This window comes from Hypomesus transpacificus, unplaced genomic scaffold (genome assembly GCF_021917145.1).
Source record: "Hypomesus transpacificus isolate Combined female unplaced genomic scaffold, fHypTra1 scaffold_52, whole genome shotgun sequence".
NCBI classification, from domain to species: Eukaryota; Metazoa; Chordata; class Actinopteri; order Osmeriformes; family Osmeridae; genus Hypomesus; species Hypomesus transpacificus.
In genome coordinates, this window is record NW_025814031.1 from 621,243 (window position 1) to 641,360 (window position 20,118).

Sequence of the window (20,118 nt, forward strand, 5' to 3'; positions counted from 1 at the left end):
ATACAACACCGGCCCTGGTTGGTATTCCACCACTCCAGTGGGTTGGCCTGGGATGGGATGCATGGCTCGCTGAAATACAGCGCAACTTCACTTTGTTGGATATCGTTATCCTTGTAGCAGTCCTCTCCAAAGTGTGTTGACTGTTGCAGTAGCAGTCCTCTCCAAAAAGTGTGTTGAGTGTTGCAGTGGCGATGTGGGTGCGGGAGTGCGTCGGCTGCTCCTCAGAGTTATCTGGCTGAGCATTATCGGTGTGGCTTTTGACACTTTGACACATTTCGGTCAGCCTTTCCCTGATCTCCATCTCTTGAGAGGCTGTTGCACACAGTTCAGGTGCTTGTGTCTTGGATCGAGCGCTGTGGCAATGAGCGCTGCCTTGCCTGTATGAGATCAATAATAATCCAATGTTAGGCCTGTCACCGCAATGGACTATTACCGGGATGGATCATACAGGTATATTATTTTTTTGAAATATAATGCGCACATAGGCTATACATAAACACATTAATTTGGTAATAACATACATTAAATTAATTAAACAATTACCGGGGTCAGTTGAGGTGTCTAGGACTATGCGCTTTCTAAGCGAGGTTGCCACTGCTTTCTTGAAATCCCCAACATTTCGGGACTCTGTAGAGTTTGGGATTAGGTGCCTTTTCATGAGGCTGTGTGTCACGGGGTGCTCCATGCTTATGCACACATGGGTCTCGCTGCACAATGCTGTAGTAGCACACTTTAGAGACTGGGGTGCGGGCATGATGTCTTCGATCGTTTGCCAGTTGTCATCCGTGAGCTCCAGGGTCCTGGCATCACTCAGTTTAGTGATGGTTCTGTCTGAGAGAGCCACTGCCCATCTCTGCTCATGGAGACGCTCAAATATGTCACAGATCGAGTTCCAACGTGTTGGACAGTGCTGAATGAGCTTGTGTAAAGGCAGATTTTGCTGCTGCTGTTTGTTTTTTAACCCTACTGTCGCTACAGTGCTGCGATGGAAATGGCTCACCAGCCTCCCACTTGCTCCCACCACCCGACTCACACTGGCCACTTTAAAGCCTTCATTGATGGCCAGCTGGAGCGTCTGAGCAAAGCAGGGGACTGACTCCCACTCCAACATGCCCTGGTTGGCCAACACCATGTTACTGGCGTTGTCATGGACGCAGGCTGTCACTTTGTGCGCGATGCCCCACTCTTCTGTCACTGCTTTAAGTTGGGAAGCTATGTTTAGTGCTGTGTGCCTTTTGTCTGAGCTGCGTGTCTGTAGCACTGCGCTCCTAATTTCCCAGTCCGGGGAGATGTAGTGACAGGTGATGGTTGTGTATGACTCGGTTGTCAGAGCAGTCCACGCGTCTGTAGTGATAGCTACATTTCCAGTGACTTCAAGCTCCGCTTTTAGCTTTTGGGCCCTCTCGTTATATTTCTTTTCGACCCTCACAGTGATTGCATTTCGTGAGGGCACATTGTATTCTGGAATTTCATAAATTCTCGGAAGCCCAGTCCTTCCACAAAGCTCAATGGTAGCATGTCTTTAGTTACCATCGTCGCGATCAACTGCGTGATGTGCTCGCTTCTTGTGGGGTCACAGCTGCGCTTCGAGGTAGAAAATGAGGTGATAAGGCGCTGCGTTTGTCTGCCCTGCGAGTACGACAAAGTAGTTTCTCTATGTTTCAACCTCATGTGGTTTTGCATTGAGCTGGTGGACTTGTGGTACACTAGTTTGACATTACATATTTTACATTTAACGTTCTTTTGGTCATCAACTTCATCGAAACACCTCCACATATCGCTCCGCTTACTAGCCATTTTCCGTATTTTTTTGTTTTTTTGTTGCGCGAAATGACAGGAGGCTTGCAGCAGAACGCAGGGTCACGTAGGCTATACTAGCCTACCGTTTTCAGCATTTCTAACGTCACAACTATTAGAATTCACGACACATGGAAAGCACATTTAACATTTATTTTAAAGGTTTTTCATTAAAATATGTTTATTTATTTTTTATTCAAAAACGCTCATAATTATTCGAAAACGGTATTCGAATACTAACTTACTTTAGGATTTTCGGATATCCGATTAACCACGCCCATCCCTAGCCAGCAGTGTGGAATATTTCTATTGGGCTGTCAAGAGATACAAATATTTAATCGCGATTAATCGCATTATTTAATATGATTAATCCCGATTAATCGCAATTAATTGCAAAATTATTTAATCTATTTAATCTGTTAAAACATTAAAAACATTAAAAGGCTGTACTTAACTTCAAGTAGGCCTAACTGGATGATAATGTCAATATAACAAGTTCAGATGGAACACAATTTAAATTGTGAGGGAATTGTATTCACTCACAAACTATACTGCTGTATAATAAACATCCACAAAATTAGACTTGTTCTGGAATATAAAATACATTAAACACATGTTGTCTCATAGCCTACTACGATATCCTGCTCCATAATATTAAAATCTCACTCAAAAATACTTCAGATACTTAGGCAACCACAGATTGACCTTAATATTGAACAATACAGTTTCTATTTTGTTGAACCCAGTCAGCTGTTCGCATCTTTAGCAAGTGGTGTCTGCCAGATATTACCGGAGCTAACGCTGCTGCTACAGCTAACGCTGCTGTTGCTAGCTGTGTGCTTGCATGAGGTGATAGTTTAGGCTAAGTACTTCGGTGATAACTAAACTGACAATCAGTACACACAGCCTTACTTTTGTCAACCGAGCCATCTCACAAGTTTTTGAAATGGATCTTCCCATAAAAGCCCTCCCTCCATCATTCAGCTACAGTCGGCAGTCGAAGTCATGTGACGACAGGTGATTCCCAGGGTCAAAAAGAAACCTGCGTTAACGGCACTATTTTTTTTTGTCGCATTAAAGTGAGATTGCATAAACAGGTTATTAACGCGTTAACTTTGACAGCCCTAATTTCTACACATAGAACCTGCTCAATTCAGTGTTATGCACAATGTAGAAGTGTGCATGGAGATTGCATTGGTGCATTGATGGTAGCCTACCTACGTTTCCCAGATTCGTTAAGAAGCTCTTAACAGTAAGAGTTTCTTAGGATCGTTCTTAGAGCGCTCGCGGCCATTGTATGGATCCTCTGTGTCTGTGTGTGTGTTTCCTCATCCCAAACTGGTGTGTACTACCTTAACTGAGGTAATGATAGGCATGGTAACTCAGCCAACCCATGTGCAACCTTATCCAACGGGACCTGGTGACATCGGTTTAAATTTAGCGTTAGACAGCTCAATACCACTGGAGCCTTGTGTTAACCTGACACCAGGCTGTCTCAAACAGTCTCCTGCCAACACTCACACACATGCTTGTGTTCACACATAGAAAGCCCCCAGGCAGTCTCGATACACCCTGCTACACCCTCTTTCACAGACAGACTTACCAAAACAATGTAGTTAATATATGGTGGCTTACCCAAACTATTTTTGGTAACACTTTACAATAAGGGTGCATTAATTAGCATTCATTAATGCATTAACTAATGCATGAGTCCGATAAATGTAATATTTTCGGCTTAATTAATTGATAAAAAAATTATGACAGTCTTGTTTTGTGTTATACACAGTCCTGAACATATATATTTGCAACCATTTTCCAAATTGAAACGTTTAAAAAAATCGCTAGTTTGGTACTCTAATGCGACAGTGTTGAATTGCACAACAGTCCCGCATTTCTCTGACTAGCATGTCTACAGTTTTAAGTAAACTCCATTAGCAGCGAATTTCGTTTAATATCAGTGCATAACACTACTTGCTTTGGAGATATCGATAGTGCTAGACGACGTACCTGTAACCAAGTGGCGTCCCATTTCCTAGGGCTATGTAGCCCTTACCTCTTACTTTCGAGGGCCAAGGGCTAGGGGTAAATTAAGGGGAAGGGGTAATGGGAAGGGGTAAGGGGGAGTATTGGGATTCGGCCTTAACTTTCCACTATCCCCTAAGCTCAGCATTATACATCAACTTGAAAAGGGTGAAAGCTAACAGAGAATAATTTAGCATTTGAATGGTAAAGGCAAACTACGTGGAGCTGACTGACCTCACTCATACAAACTTGACAATGCTTTTTTACCCATTATAGTTAGACCTAGACTAGCTAGCTAGTCAACCAGTTGACAGGCTCTAACCTATCTATTTAGAGACGCTGAGGTGATTATCGAAATGATCAAAAACAGTATGTACTCAAATGATTGTGGCTAACAATTTCGCCAAGCAAAAAAACAGAAATAGGTTGCAGCAGTTTGTCTCTAAACTACAGTTTAAAAATCCGCGATGGGACTGAACTGAACCCTCTGTAGGTTCGGCTACATTTTATAGTACAAAATCGCTGTCAATCAAAAAGACATCCAGTTCTGTTTCAGTCAAGAAAGGCTGCCAGACCAAGCCCCCACCCCTCGACTCTCGGCTTGAGGCAACAGCCCCGGTGGATGTAGGTGGTATTGCATTTCCAATTTTCTACCCGACTCGTCCGGTCGTTTTTATTCTATTAACTCCAGTCAACATATCTAAAACTATCTCCCCCAATAATTTTTGTTCGATTCTCGAACCTGGCTCATACTACTAGCTTTTTCATAGAATAATTTTTCCAGATTTTTGCTAAGATTGAAACCAATCCGAAAGGGGTAAACTAGCAGCCCATTTATTTGCTTACGTCAAGAAAAGTTGTTCGTATCCTCGCGGATACGAACAATGAACGAGCACAAAAGGGAGCATCAGCAAATCGCTGATTTTCCTGAGCTGAATGAGAACAAGGAGAAAGGATTTGATAATCTACAGCTGCCTGCCTTTATTGTAGCACGTTTTACAAATGGTTGCACATGATGGTTGTTTGTAGAGTTAATTTCAGTTATTTTAAAGCAGATTTAACCATTTTGTAATGAACGCTATTATGCTCATGGCATGACAAACGTAATTATAGCCTAATATAATTAGTTATAATATCGTGGCATGTTACGGCGTCATTATATATTGTTGACATGTTATTCTGAGGCAAAGACAAAGATGAATAAATCATGTTTGATAACGTCAATATTGTTATGGTCGTCATATTGTTAGAACTCTAAGTCAGTTAACACCACAACGATGGCATTAACAATAAGCTAGTAATAGTAAACAACACTCATCATCAATATAATAGTAACAAAGGTATAGGCTTAATTTGCTTTGCAAAGCTAGAACAACGACGGAGCCAGATATTCAGGTTTACAGTTTATCTATCCGACACAATACATAAGCAGTTAAACTATAAACACGAAGCAAAAAGAACAATGTATAGGCCCTGCACGTATAATACTACAGTACTAATAGTATTGATTTTCGTAAAGTTCACATGTAGGCTATCTGCTTCTTGATCGGACTTGTACCATATTCTGACAGTTTTCTGGAATGCCTTAGCTCCAGCTCACAAGCTTGCAAGCTTGGTTGTCGCAAAGTATGACGTATACAGCTAGTTGCAAGCATGCACAAGTTTCGGAGCTAGGAACAAGCTTCTGCGCAAGACCGGACGAGTCGGTCTGGAAAGATGGCGCAGTCCGTTAGGAGCTCTCGCTTGCCTCACTGAGCACTTTTCATAGAAATGAATGGGGACGCCATCTTGGAAGACAGAAGTAGCTGTCTCTAGTTATATTAGGTGCGTTCGACATGGACTGCGGCTGCATGAAACGACCAGCAAGAGTAGCCGCTTGCAGTCGGGGAGGAGTTGAAAACGGCTCTGTGAAGTCGGACATTCCAGCTTCTCGTGGTTTGCTGCGTTGATGTCAGTCATGGCCGATCAAGCGCTGTTTGCTTACTTTACTTTATGTATAATTTAACTTAGTCTTTCCGTTAGTGAAGAGGCTGACTAAAACCCTTTCCTCAACACATTTTTTATTCAATTAAACTTTTTTGAGCGTTGGCGAAACTGAAGGTGTCCGAAATATTCAAAAACACGCGTCAAAGTTGTCGTGTGTGAGTCTGGCCAATCATGAAATAGCTGTGTCGTCACTTGAACCCGTGCAGTTGCTCTTGAGAAAATGCGCTCGGCTACACAGCCGGCAGTTCTCGAATCAATCTCACGGTACTTTGATGGCGACGTCACAGTGACGTGTCCTCGGCGCCGTCTCAAGTCGGACAAAAAGTCTAACCAGAATGCACTTTTTCAAGTCAGCCGCCTGCAGCCGGCTGCGGCGCCGCTTGAAGTCGGGTCATGTCGAACGCACCTATTAACTCTATGTGCCAGACAGCTAGCCCAGAGGGCTGCAATATAATCCGCGCATGCGCGATTTCTGAGGAAGACTTATATCAAAACATTACTCACGTGGGGTGTGCTGCGTCACTGTATATAAACTGAGCGCGGCACACAATCGTCCTCTGTAATCCCTCACGCGATAACGTAAGATATTTCCATGACAGTTAGCGCGAGGTGCCTACTGACTGTTGTCTGAAGCTGGTAGATGTACCCCTTCCAGGCTATCACGCTAGCTAGGATTACTTGTGTTCTACTGTTTTTAAGATAGCTGTTGCTACTATTAAGAAAACTGTATTTTCTCCCTATTTGTGTGCGACTCTCGCTCTATTGGGTGAGTTACTCGCCTGAGTGCTAGGATTGTTAACATACTAGCCTACTTGCTATAGCTTGCTAGTCTGTACACATTTGTGTAGTGATATATATGTATGCAGGGCTCCAGACTGCGACCAAATGGTTGCATTTTGCGACCAGTTTTTGAGACAGTGCAAGCATTTTTTACAAACACTCGCGCATTTGCGAGCTACACATTTTGAATTAATTGGGTGTGCACAATGTCAGCACACGTTAGCAACGACGCATAGATACGATGTTCTAGTAAGACAGCGATATCAGTGTTCCTTCTGCATTAGTACCGTAGCTAAAAGTCTAAGAAATTTGAGGCTATTTTTCGCTAGGTACCTATAAACCTAGCTAAAAGTCTTGGAAAGTTTAGGTTATTTTTCGCTAGGTTCCTACGAACGTCTTAATCTGCCAGACAAGTGGGTTCCCCTTCGTTCTTTTGGTGAGCAGTTTCACGAGCCCTTCTTACCCGGTGTCATGGAGCCTAGCAAATAATTACTTTTAAGCACTAGCGTTGCTACTGTATCCCTGCCTGTGTTTGAGCTGTTGCGCTGTTATACTTAGCAAGTATCGTGTTGTGGTGTTGGAGGAGTGATCGAAAAGTGCATCATACATTTAAGTCATTTAGCTAAGATTTGCATGTATAGTACGTAATGTCACATTAAACAATGTATTTAAACTCAAGCTTATATGGTGCGTCGCTGTATATCAGTTGTAAAAATAACAGTGAAAAAAACGGACCCAGGCACACCCCACAATTTCCCCAGAAATTGTCCCAGGGGCGATTTTAGGATCAGACCTTTAGGGGTGCTCAGCCCCCAATGAGAATGTGCCTTGCAAAAGTGCTAAATGTAAACCCCTTTGCTGATATAAATCCCTTATTTCACTGGATAACAATTAATACATTTATGTATTATTATGCAAAATATTGAATGAAAAAACTAAGGATGTCCCTTTCTTCATGAACTACCAGCATCAAATGACAATAAACAATATATAAAAAAAATATCTAATTTTTAGGGGTGCTGAGATTACATTTAGGGGTGCTTGAGCACTCCTAAAAAGGGTCTAAAATTGCCACTGAATTGTACCCTCTCTAGTTACATTAATAAATGCATTGCAGGTCAATATAAGGCGTGCCCCTAAATGTTCTGCTTGCGCTCCTAAAATGTTCAGTCAGGGGCTACTATGCTCCTAGTAAAAAAAGTTTGTCTGGAGCCCTGTTATGTATAGTAGACAAGATGTTTACAGTTGTACAGAGCATCTTGTTTATTATTCGTCATTTGGCTGACTAGAGAAAATCTCAGTCTTATTCTCACATAATTACAGGCTCAATATCTGTGCCTCTTGGTTACTGGTACCAGCTCTGGTACCAGACTCTGAGGCTAGCATCTTATTGTTGAGGACACTCTGTTGACTGAGTTACTCCCCTGATTGTTAAGGGATGTAGAGAGTAGCAAGAGAACATCTCTCGGGCTGTATCTCTCATATGCTGCTACAGGCTCAATATCTGTGCCTTGCGGCTGTTGGTACCACCTCTGGTACCACAGACTCTGAGGTGACCATCTCCGGTACCGTTGTTTTTATTGGTACCATCTCTGGTACCACTGTGGCAGAATTGCTGGTACCACATCTGGTACCGCTGCCTCTGTGCTCGTTGCAGATAAGTGCACGATTGTGTTTTGTAATTTAGGGGTACTTCTAAAAACCTCTATACCATGCCTGGATTTCACGATTGCACGGACTGCAAAAGAAAAATGCAGATTGAGGACAGCCACACCCTCTGTGTGGTGTGCCTCGGCCCGGAGCATGCTGTTGCTTCCAGGGTAGACCCGTCCAGCTGTCCAAGCTGTGCCTCATTCTCCACTCGTACCCTGTCAAGTCGAGTGAACAAGGTTGCTGGTGAAAATGGATCTGTGTCATCAAGGGGATCTTCTGAAGGTGGTTCACAACGTTCACCCTGGGCAGCTTCCTTTGCGACCAAAGTCATTGAAAGCAAGGAGTCTGCCTCACCCCCCTCTGGTAAGAAACACAGGAAAAGGAAACATGAGACATACGAGGCTCTGGCCACTACTATGAGTTCTTTGGCTAAAGATGTGTCGTCGCTGGCTGTGAATCAGCAGTGGATGATGCAGCAGCTGACTGGACGCCCAGCCGCCCCAGGCGAGCATTCTGCTGGTGCCTCTTCTTCTCACTGGCCTGCCCCTCGGGGGGCCACTGATGACTGTGAAGGTATTTCACTGATTGCATCTGATAAAATTGAAGACGATTACATTGGCAACCGAGCTGCAACGTCCCCTCATCCTTCGGATCTGAGCTCTGACCAGAGCTCATCCTCACGTTCTGTGCCTTCTGATGCTTCTACTGCACTCTCTGATGATGAGTTCATTGGCCTAATGTGCAGAGCTGCTGGGCGTATAAAGGTGGAGATGCCAGCTACAACGCAGCCCCCACCATCTCTGTTTGACAGGGCAAGAGATGCCACAAGTGTACCATCTTCTCTACCTGTGCTACCAGATTTTGTCAGGGAAATGACATCTGTGTGGCAACACCCTGAAGTTGCCACCCCACCCATGAGGCAATGGGTGCAATTTGCCAACATCAATGGGGCACATGAGGTAGGATTTGGTGCGTACCCAGCAATGGATGATTCCATAGCTGCTCTTGTACTCCCGCCTACAGCCCTCGTGGGGAAAGATCCTTCATGCCCAAATAAGCAGTGTCGCACGACTGACAAATGGCTTAAAAGGACATTTTACAGTACAGCCTTTGGTGCACGCCTTATGAACACTACATCCGTTCTGGCGCTGTATCAAATGGAGCTCATAGAGGACCTCTCTGCTGCCCCCACACAAGAGGTGGTGAAGGAGCTACGGAAGGTCTCAGAGGTGCTGGTTAACCTTGCTAGAGGAGCGGCACACTCCAGTGGGCGTTCCATTGCTTCATTGTGGATGGCTCGGCGACACCTGTGGCTGGCTCAGTCAAAGCTCCCAGAGCCTGACAATAATACACTGATGAAGCTGCCCCTCAGTCCTGGCTTTACCTTTGACCCTGGATCAGTTGAAATGCTCCGCAGAGCTAAGGAGTCCAGGGAGTCCAAGAAACAGTGGGAGCAGCTGTTGCCTAGACCCCCGCCGGCAAAGCGTCCACGACCCGGGTGGGGTCATGCGAGCGCTGAAGCGAGTAGCAACTCGGTGCCTTTTTCAAAGAGCCGGCCCAATGCTCGGGAGCATGTACAGAAACGTCCTGCACACTCCCCCGCAGCTGTAAGCTATCGCCCTGGAACCTCCACCAAGCCCCGACAGCGTGGCGGCTACAACCCCTGCAATGCTCCTCCGGCGGCTTCGCCGCACTCTTCCTGACACTTTTTGCATGGAAACTCATGCATTCAGCCCCGCCCAAATTGTGGCTTGGGAACATTGTTCTCCTGTTCCATGGGTACTTCATATAATAATGTTTCGTTATCGGCTGCAGTTTAAGCGCAGTCCGCCCATGTTCAAGGGCATTCTTTTTTCTCACCAGCCAGATCCACAGCGGCAACTGGCTCTTGAAAAAGAGATCGATACACTGCTGGAAAAAGGGGCAATCAGGGAGTTAAAGCAGAGCGAACAGCAGACTGGCTTCTATTCGAGCTACTTCCTTGTTCCGAAACGGGACGGTATGTTCCGCCCGATACTGGACTTGAGACCACTGAACGACTACCTCCGGCCATTTCAAGATGCTCTCCATCAAGCAGATCATCCAGTCAGTTCAGGTGGGGGACTGGTTCACGAGCATAGACCTGAGAGATGCTTACTTACATGTCTCTGTGCAACCTGATCATCGTCGATTCCTCCGGTTCGCACTAACAGACAGAGCTTTCTAATTCAATGTTCTCCCATTCGGCTTATCTCTGGCACCCCGCACATTCACAAAGTGCATGGATGCAGCTTTGAGCCCTCTGCGCCAACAGGGCATCAGAGTGCTAAATTATCTGGACGATTGGCTGATTTGTTTCCCGTCCAGACAGCGCGCCGTGTCAGACACCGCAGCAGTCGTGGCCCACTTGCAACAGCTAGGCCTGTCTCTCAATGTGGAGAAGAGCCAGCTGAATCCTTCACAACAAATCATCTTCCCGGGGGTAAATCTGGACTCCGTCACCATGTTAGCAGGTCTGTCGGACCAGAGGATTGTCAATTTGTATCAATGCCTTTCACACTTCTCGGGTCAAAGCAGTGCCCGGTCCCACGATTGCCAGAGGCTTCTGGGCCTGATGGCTGCGGCCTCTCAGGTGGTTCGCCTTGGCCTGTTGCATATGAGACACATACAGAGATGGTACTTGTCCAGGGCACTCCACCCTGTGAAAGATCGGAACAAGTTCCTACTGATAACATCGAGGTGCTTAAGAGCTCTCCACTGGTGGAATACACCCCAAAATCTGAGCAGAGGAGTTCAGCTAGGCAGGGTCTGCCGACGCAAGGTCTTAACCACCGATGCCTCCCTTTCAGGTTGGGGACCAGTGTTGAACGGTGTGGCTCAGGGAGTGTGGTATCCTCCATGGGACTCCGTCCACACAAATGTTCTGGAATTAAGGACAATCTACCTATCTCTCTGCCATTTCCTGCCGGCACTAAAGGACAAACATGTACTAGTGCGGACAGACAACATGTCAGCAATAGCTTACATAAACCACCAGGGGGGAGATCTTCTGCGCTACGACTGTGGGGGCTAACACCTTGTCCATACAATTCTTAAAGGGAGCTCAGCGCCTACGCCCAAGACGGCTTCCCTCTGTGCCTGCATGGCAACTCAATGTAGTCCTCCAGGCACTGACAAGATCTCCATTTGAACCCTTGGCAAATGTTGATATAAAAAGGCTGTCTCTGAAGGTAGCCTTCCTACTGGCTATCACGCCTGCTAAGCGCGTTGGAGAACTCCACGCCTTGTCTGCGCATGCAGACTGTTTTTATGTCAAGCCGGACGGGGCTGGGATTGTGCTGCGTCCTAACCCAGCCTTCGTGCCCAAGATCCTCTCATCCCAGAATTTGAACCAGGTCATTGCCTTGGACCCATTTCATCCCCCTCCCTTTGGGTCAGAGGAGGATGAAACACTGAACTGTCTGTGCCCAGTGCGGGCCCTCCTCTGCTATGTCAATCGTACACAAAGTGTCCGGGTGACAGATCAGCTTTTTGTATGCTATGGTGCAGGTCAGCAAGGAAAAGCCATTTCCAAACAGAGATTGTCACACTGGGTAGTGGAGGCTATTAAGTGTGCTTATGAGCTGTCAAGACTCTCTGCACCACAAACTGCGGTGGCCCATTCGACACGGGGTATTGCTGCGTCGTGGGCTCTCCTGAAAGGATTTCCATTGCATGAGATTTGCCAAGCAGCTTGCTGGTCTTCACCTTCGACCTTTGCCAGGTTCTACTCCTTAAATGTGGCATCCCGTTTGTCATTCGGGAATGCAGTTTTGAGTTCTAACTGAGTATCCTACAGAGTTCCAGGTGTGTGCTCTTGTGTGCAGCGTTCAATAAAAGCCTGAAAGATATTTCTTGGTCCTGTCATTATTGAACTCTGCTGGGTGGTTCGTCCTCCGCAACATTGTGACATACATGTATTCCAGCCCTCTGGGCTAGCCGTCTGGCAGCCTTTCTTGACTGAAACAGAACGTTGGGTTACGACTGTAACCTTGGTTCTGTGAAGGAAAGAAAGGCTGCCAGACTCTGTCGTCGCTTTGGACCTTGCGTTCAGGATCTATATGAGGACGATTGTGTGCCGCGCTCAGTTTATATACAGTGACGCAGCACACCCCACGTGAGTAATGTTTTGATATAAGTCTTCCTCAGAAATCGCGCCTTCGCGGATTATATTCCAGCCCTCTGGGCTAGCCGTCTGGCAGCCTTTCTTTCCTTCACAGAACCAAGGTTACAGCCGTAACCCAACGTCTTCCGACAGACCTTCCAATCATCACGCAGAAGCCCAGCGTCCAGGCCAGCCCACCCCTCCATTCACCCCCAGAGAAGCTGAGCGTCCAGGGCGGGACATAATCGCAGCATTTATCCAATGAGCGTATAGTTTTGAAACACTGAAAAATCTTTTCAAAGGAGCCTCATGAAGTCCATTGAAGCTGGGCTTCAACAGGGAAATGCACTGTGATGCTATGGGAATGTATGAGAAGGAAATCAGTCAGTCGACCTGCTACTATACACAGCTGATTCTGTACTAATTCGTCTTCGAGATGAACGTGTTCTAACACATTTAACATTTTATCACAATAGTAAATATTTTACCATACATTTTTTTATTATTTAAATTATTTATTATTATTTTTTAATTTTTTTTATTATTTAAATAAAACGTCTTGCAAACGGCATGGTAGTCATCCATTCATCAAAAAGTTATTTTGACTGTAATGCAGGATTCCAACTCATAATAGAGTTTATGTAAACGTTGTCTCTCTGAAAAAACAGTAAGTATTTGTTGAGTGAATAATTCATTAATGATTAGTGAATGTATCTCATGTTATGACTTTACTTGAGGAGGCACATTACTATTAACAAATGATTAAGTACCGTCTCAATCCATGGATGCCGCCATTGTAGTAATTAACACATGAATTAAGGTATTACCATTAGTTTACCCTGTTAACTCAGGGTTTTAGTTCACATAATTAACTAACAGTATTAGTTTGCACAATTAACTAAAGTAGTTAATTCACCTATCAGTTAATGTGTTAATGTCAACAGGAATTGATACATGATTCCAGATTTAATTAATAGTAAATAATATGTGACTCCCTATTACCAAATGATGAGTTCATGATCAGTGCATCATTAAGTACTTTCTGAGTTATGTATTAACTGATGATGATTCACGCATTAGTTAATGCATTAATGAATGCTAATTAATGCACCCTTATTGTAAAGTGTTACCTTATTTTTTGATACAAATGAATTATTTTTCTTATGGGTCTTGGATGAACAGGTGTAATGCCTTCATTCTATCCTTGAAATGTAACCCAACACTATACTGATTCCTTATACATTAAATTAGGCTTATAGCACAGATATAAGTCATGATTCACTTTGTTCTAGTCAAGGCACTTGTTCTGGGAGGAAGTGGTTCAAATGGATTCATGTACAGGACTGTCTTGCAATCATAAACACCTATGACATTTTTTTTACTGTATCTTTCATTGTTACATACACCAGCTAGCTATATATATATGAGTATTCATTTTAACAACAAATGTTCAGCAGCATATGAATGGACAGTCATTTCACGTACAATTTAAGCCAACTTTTGATGGGGTCTTTCACATCCTAAATAGAGAACCTACCTATCTACAGTTACAGTTAAGGTAAAAGATCACCCATTCAATTAAATGTTTTGATTGCTCTCCTACGAAGGTGGGGGCATGTTGCGGACCTGTGTTCTCCGACCATCCGGTATCTATGGCCCAGAAGAGAGAAGACACCTACACAGAGTCATGGTCTCTACACAGAAAACACAATCTAAGAATACTGCAAACACAGTCTGTGCTTCCATCCAACAGAATGACAGTCGTTTGATAGCAGAATATCCACCCTGGGAGAATACATTGTTGATAGATCCTCTCTGGGACTGTAGTTACAACTCTCTCACTCTCTCTTACTACTAAGGAAACTGGGGGAAAAGGTAAAGGGAGAGCCTGAGCTGGGCTGGGCAGGGCTGAGCTGGAGTGGACTAAGGACTGGGCCAAGTTCAGTTTTGGGCTTACTATTGGCCAAGCTATTAAGAAGCTCAACTTAGATTAACACACTTGCACCTTGATTAACCTTAATTCCACAATAACTAATCACTTGTCAGAACATAGCACTTCACAATCTTAAACAGAAAACATACAGACACTGTGTGTGTGTGTCTCTCTCCCCTTATCAAGTTGTCCTTTATCCAAGGGGAACGTGGAGCGCAGGTTGTTCAGCTTCAGTTTTGGGAACCCCCTGGCCAGGATGAACTGGGTCCATGTAGACAACCTTGTGACAGCCCACACGCTGGCTGCTGAGGCCCTCACCTCTAGGAAGAACTGTGTGGCAGTAGGTCCCCGCTGCATTCACACCGTATTCATTCTCATTCTTCATTACCACAAGGGTCTATTTAAATGACTGTGACATTCCTGTTCTAGAGTGGACAGGCCTATTTCATCAATGATGGAGAATCAGTTAACTTGTTCGAGTGGTTGACCCCATTGGTAAGTGTAAAGCTGTTTTTTCAAAAATACTAAATGTTGTTTAGGGTTAGGGTTGCTAACCCTTTTCTTGTGGATGGAACATTCTGCTCTGTCAAACTGTTCAGCGTAACAGTTTCCTCTGTATTTAAACCCCACTGTAGTTTGAGAAGCTGGGTAACAGTCGACCCATGATACACCTGCCTGTGTCACTGGTGTATTCCGCAGGTGAGGGATACACACACACACACACACACAGTCAAAGGTGCAGAACACTGGAATTCTGTAATAATAAGAATAAGTAGAAATTGAACATGTGCAAAAAAGAGTGAAGTTACTACAGTATATCTTAGACCAGTGTGTGTGTGTATGTGTTTTCACAGCCATCCTAATGGAGTGCTTACATGTTGCGCTGAGGCCCCTAGTGGAAGTCCCTTTGCTGTTCACCAGAAATGAGGTAACCCTTTTTTTTATTCATCTATCTCTGGTCTTGACACTTTTTTTTTCTTCTCCTGTCCTTTGTTGTTTGCTGGTGTACAATTCTGTGATGTGGGAGCAGGCAACTTTACCTTTACCTGGCCTGCACAGATTTTGGGGTGAACAACCTTCCTCACAATTCATCAAATAAATGAATTAATTTTCATTTCTTCAATTTCATTTGATCGCAGCTCAGTGCTTGGATCTAATTTAGTTAAATGCTCAGGCTCTGAATTGGTGCATTCTTTGGCATGACATCACAAGCTGGGATGCAACATCATGTATTTTCTGTGATAGTCTATAGCTAGCAATGTGTACATGTGAGTAACCTATGTGTCTGTTCAATGTGTATGCTCTCCAGTGATCTGAGTTTGGGGAGCTTGGGTTACCTTCTCCCATTAGACCCTGTTAGAACTGAACAGACATACTTCATTAGTGGGAGTATTTTCCTTCCCCCCTCTTGCACCCACGTCAGCCCCTCATCTGATCCTATCTGTGACACATTTATTATTGATCAAGCCTAATCAAAACAAGACATTCATGAATTCACAGGTGTTGGTCGATTAACCGTGAGTGTCGGTGAATAGCTCCTTACAGAAACAACTTAAGTCTCACTTAATTAACTGCCAGAAAATTGGGGAAGTCTATCAATTAATGTTTTGTTGCTAAAAGGTAAATGCTAAGTAATTCATAATTCTTTGGGTGTTCCAATGTCCACATTATGTCGCTACTTAAAATCCCTGGCTAAGCCACAAATAAAAATGCTTAGGTGCTTACTCTCTGTGGTATTCGGAAGTTGTCAGAAATTATTCAGCCTTTCTTTCAAATTGCATACACAATCATGTGTTTTGTGTGGAACAATTCAAGTTCATTTGGTTGGGGACAGAAGCAATGATGAGGAGGGGCGGTAAAGCCTTAGCAACACGTTTTGAAAGTCTGGTTCACAAAGCTGCCATCATACTCAGGTAGACCTTCATGAATGCATGATGAGACTGGGAAACCAAAGCCTGGAACCAAGACTGATTTTGTCAGGTGCATGCTGGCTGGGAGATCAATGATTGTCAAGTAAATAAAATATTAGATGGAGTAGCCTACTACTACTAGCATACAATCCTAAAACAGGAAGTTTAAGGTCAAGGGCCTGCCAAGGCCCCATTCCTGTCCAACAAGGTGACGGATTAGCTAAAGATATGGTAAAGATATGAGCTAAAGTGTTTCAAACCCAGCCACGGTGGAAGGGTGTTGGAGAATAATTTAACTAAAGGCTGCACTTATCCCATACGTCTTCCTTAGGTTGTAGAGACACATCTTTCCTTGTTTTACTGCCGCCTCACACATTTCAGTCCTACAATGTCTATGGTTAATAAGTCAATTCATTTGAAGGTGCCAAAAGATCAAAAACGTAAGACCTATACTCAGGGTGCGAATTATACAATGACAATCGGGGGGGTCAACCTTTTCTCCAGGGTGTAAAGAATACCTCGTACAGCGCAGGCGCTTGCTTCAGTGAACTAAAGTCTTACAATCCCAACAGTATCTTGCATGTTTAATGTAATGTCTGCAGTTTATTGATGATAATAAACATAATAAACAATCCATTCCACAAGCTCGTGGGGAACGTACCACACAACAACTTTTGTAGTTCGGGGTCACCAACAAAGTACTGTTAAGCAAAACGGCAGCAATTCAGACCCACACACACAACAGCAGACCATAATTTCCACTATAACAAAAACCTACCTGTACCAGAACAAAAGACACTATCAACGATACAGGCAACTTGCTGCGAACAATACATTTGTTAATGTGCTGGATAGGAGAGCACAATAAACCCAATGTTTTCTTTCATTTTAGTTCAAATTCAAGAGCCGAGTCTGTGCTCTTCTTGTCAATAGACACGTCACCACACCAAGTTAACTCAGCCTCCAAAAGGCTTCTCTCACTGCCCGTATTTTCCATACAGACACACTATCCTCTCTGCAGTAAAGGGATATAGAGATTGGAGCGATCCGTAAGGACTGGGGTGGCAGAATGTAGAACAGGGATTTGGCAAATGGAGGTTAATCAAAGCCATTAGCCAACCAGTCTGACCTCTAGCCAAGATCTTCTCTAGACCAGACCTCCCAAGCAGTTGCTGAGAGCAATACCTGTCTCTGTTAACCCATGCTGGGTCAGAGTTGAAACGGGTATATGTATATGTATAAAGGATTGCGCAGCTTTCATACCAGAAGATGGCGTACGGCCAACACTCGAAAAGTACCTACGCACAGAAATATTCACATGTATAAAACCGGTCGTTTGCAGGTCCTGCGCACCTTTCCTTTATAAATCACAATCAACATGAGATTGACTGCACGTGAACGAGCCACTGACCCCCCCTTGCCTTTTCCCATAGATGAGCATGCAGATGGACAGTAAATGCACTCCTGAGGTAATTTCTTTGTCTGAATTACCGTATTTCTTCGAATAAACGCTGCCCTCAAATAAACGCTGCATTAAAAATGAACGTTAAACTCTGCTGCGTTTATTCGAAGAAATACGGTGACTGTGAGATCGAGGCTCTGACAACCGAGTGTGGAGGCGAGAAAATGTGTCCTGTTTGGCGGCCTGTCATCAGGTATTAAAGACAAAGGAAAGTCGGCGGAGTGGAAAACTGTCACTATTTGCGCCCTTTCTTGTTTTTAACCTGTATCACTTTGAGATTTAGCAAAATGTAAAGTGCATTACAAATAAAATTATTATTATTTTTATAGGGCCATAAATGCTGTGGGTTCAGTGAACCGGACCATGGCAGAAATTAAGAAGAAATGGTCCGATGTAAAACTTGAAGAAACGAGTGGTGGCGCATCGTAACAGCATGGCAGATATAGGGTTAGCGTGACATGCATTTCCTGAGTGATTTTGTCGTTTTTTTGACACCCTCAAGTTTAACAGAAGTTATTAAGTGGTGGCGGATTAAACAGAAGGCTATATAGTATTTCCCGTTTTGGGTTTTGGCATTTTGATTTGATCATCCACATTCATGATCAAACTTTAATTTTTATGTTTTTTTAATAGTGAACGTCATAAACGTAGTAGTGGAAACTTTATTCTGTAATATTTGGTGAGTTTCGGCACTTTTCAGTTCGAATTTGCCATGTTACAGAGCCAGACAAGACTTTGCGGACCGTCGGCACATTTTCACGTCTGCTCAAAAGTTTCCGTGATGGCCCGCACATTCTCACGTCAAGTAAATCTTTATACATCACAAATTGTGCGTGAAAACCAGCGTACGCAAGCTTTTTGTGCGTACGCAACGTTTATACATAAGGCCCCTGGAGTTTCTTTCTTCAAAGTATCTTTGAGTGTAGAACACGGCTGTATTGCTGGGCTGAGCTACAATAATGAAAATGTGTACAATACCTTGAAAAGGTTTCTTCTTGGTTTTAGGTCAGAAACATTGCTGTGAGCCACACCTTCAAGATTGATAAGGCCCGTCGAGACCTTGGCTTCTGCCCCAAACACTACAGCCTGGCGGACTCTGTGGATCAGTACCTGAGGTCTCGACCCCTGACATCTAACTCCTCTCTCCTGAGACTCTCCAAGGATTCTCCTCTGGTCCTGCTTCTAGTGGTGGGGATCAGTCTCACTGTGCTGCTGCTCAGCTTCTTGCTCTTGGAGCACTAGCCATCTAGATAGCCCATTAGCCTAAAACACACAACACAACCCCAAACATGGTAGCCCCTGACTCAGATGGGTCTTCTATAATATCCTTCTAAATCTATAGAAAAACATTAACATATAAGGTTATTTTCTTGATGGTTTTATTGTTCCATTGGAGATCGTTCTTTTTCTATGATAAGCTGTGCTTGATAGTAACGTAAAGTTTTAGTGTTTCTGTTTTCTTTTTCATTTGATTAAGATACTAGGTTATTATAAAGAAGATGGTATAATGTGTACAAGGCTCCACTACTATGTATAAGTCACATGTTATATGTAATGTTCCACCTGAAAGGACTGCTCAGCTGGTAGCCAGAGTGGACCCACAAAATGGTGGGTCAGAGGAATGTACTACATGTTGTGACAAATACAATCTGGTCACGATACTGTTGATAAAGTACTTTAACCTGAAAGCTATAGTTAGTTTACTGCTATTCCTAAAGAAGACTGTGTTTCAGTTTTGTATGCATGTACGACATATACAATACTTTTTTAAATTACTGTATTTAGATGCAGAGTAGTACAAAACTTTGTTGGTAAATAACGCATGCTTCTCCCCACTTCTTCAATGGTGGGTTTTTGTTGTGATTTTCTTATTCAAGGGTTTAGGCATAACTAATTACATATCTATAATTTAATTGTAGGTTTTTGCAATAAGAGAAAAAGAGAAAAGGTGTGAATGGGGTGGGGGGGTGAGAGAATATTTTGTTCTTCTCCGTTTAATATACTTCCATAGTTATGCAACAAACTAATATTAGATATATACGTATGAATTGGAGAACATTCAAATACATTATGTAAAGAGCTTGACGTGCACCTCCTGAATTTTCTAACTAGCCGTCGTAATTTCGGATAGTTACGGATACCCCCTTGGCTGTGATTGGTCAGTATAAAGAACCGCTTGCATCAGGGGCGGGGTTGCTGTGATAAACAGGACGAACAGAATCCTTTGACCGCCATTGCTGTACGTTTTTGCAATTCATATTTCAGCTAAACAGTACATGTAAATCAGCATCTGAATTAAAATGATTGAAATATGCAGTGTAGTTGCTGAAAATGTACGTATTTTATTGATGAAACGGCTAATTTGTCAATTTGCTCGTACTTCTCGATAACCTAGGTAAATAAATACTCAACAACGACTTCCACACAAAGACGGTTTTTCTAAGGTCGTCTT

General features: G+C 43.6%; 1 protein-coding gene across 1 annotated transcript in view; it reads left to right on the forward strand.

The window, feature by feature from the left end:
• sdr42e2 (short chain dehydrogenase/reductase family 42E, member 2) overlaps positions 1–19,832 on the forward strand; it is a 28,386-nt gene extending 8,554 nt beyond the window's left edge. The window contains exons 6-11 of the mRNA XM_047017317.1: positions 13,969–14,051; positions 14,497–14,634; positions 14,724–14,789; positions 14,930–14,993; positions 15,149–15,222; positions 18,672–19,832. Coding sequence (XP_046873273.1) covers positions 13,969–14,051; positions 14,497–14,634; positions 14,724–14,789; positions 14,930–14,993; positions 15,149–15,222; positions 18,672–18,908 — 662 coding nt within the window. The 3' untranslated portion in view covers positions 18,909–19,832. The remainder of the gene's footprint in view (positions 1–13,968; positions 14,052–14,496; positions 14,635–14,723; positions 14,790–14,929; positions 14,994–15,148; positions 15,223–18,671) is intronic.
• The last annotated feature ends 286 nt before the right edge of the window (positions 19,833–20,118 follow it).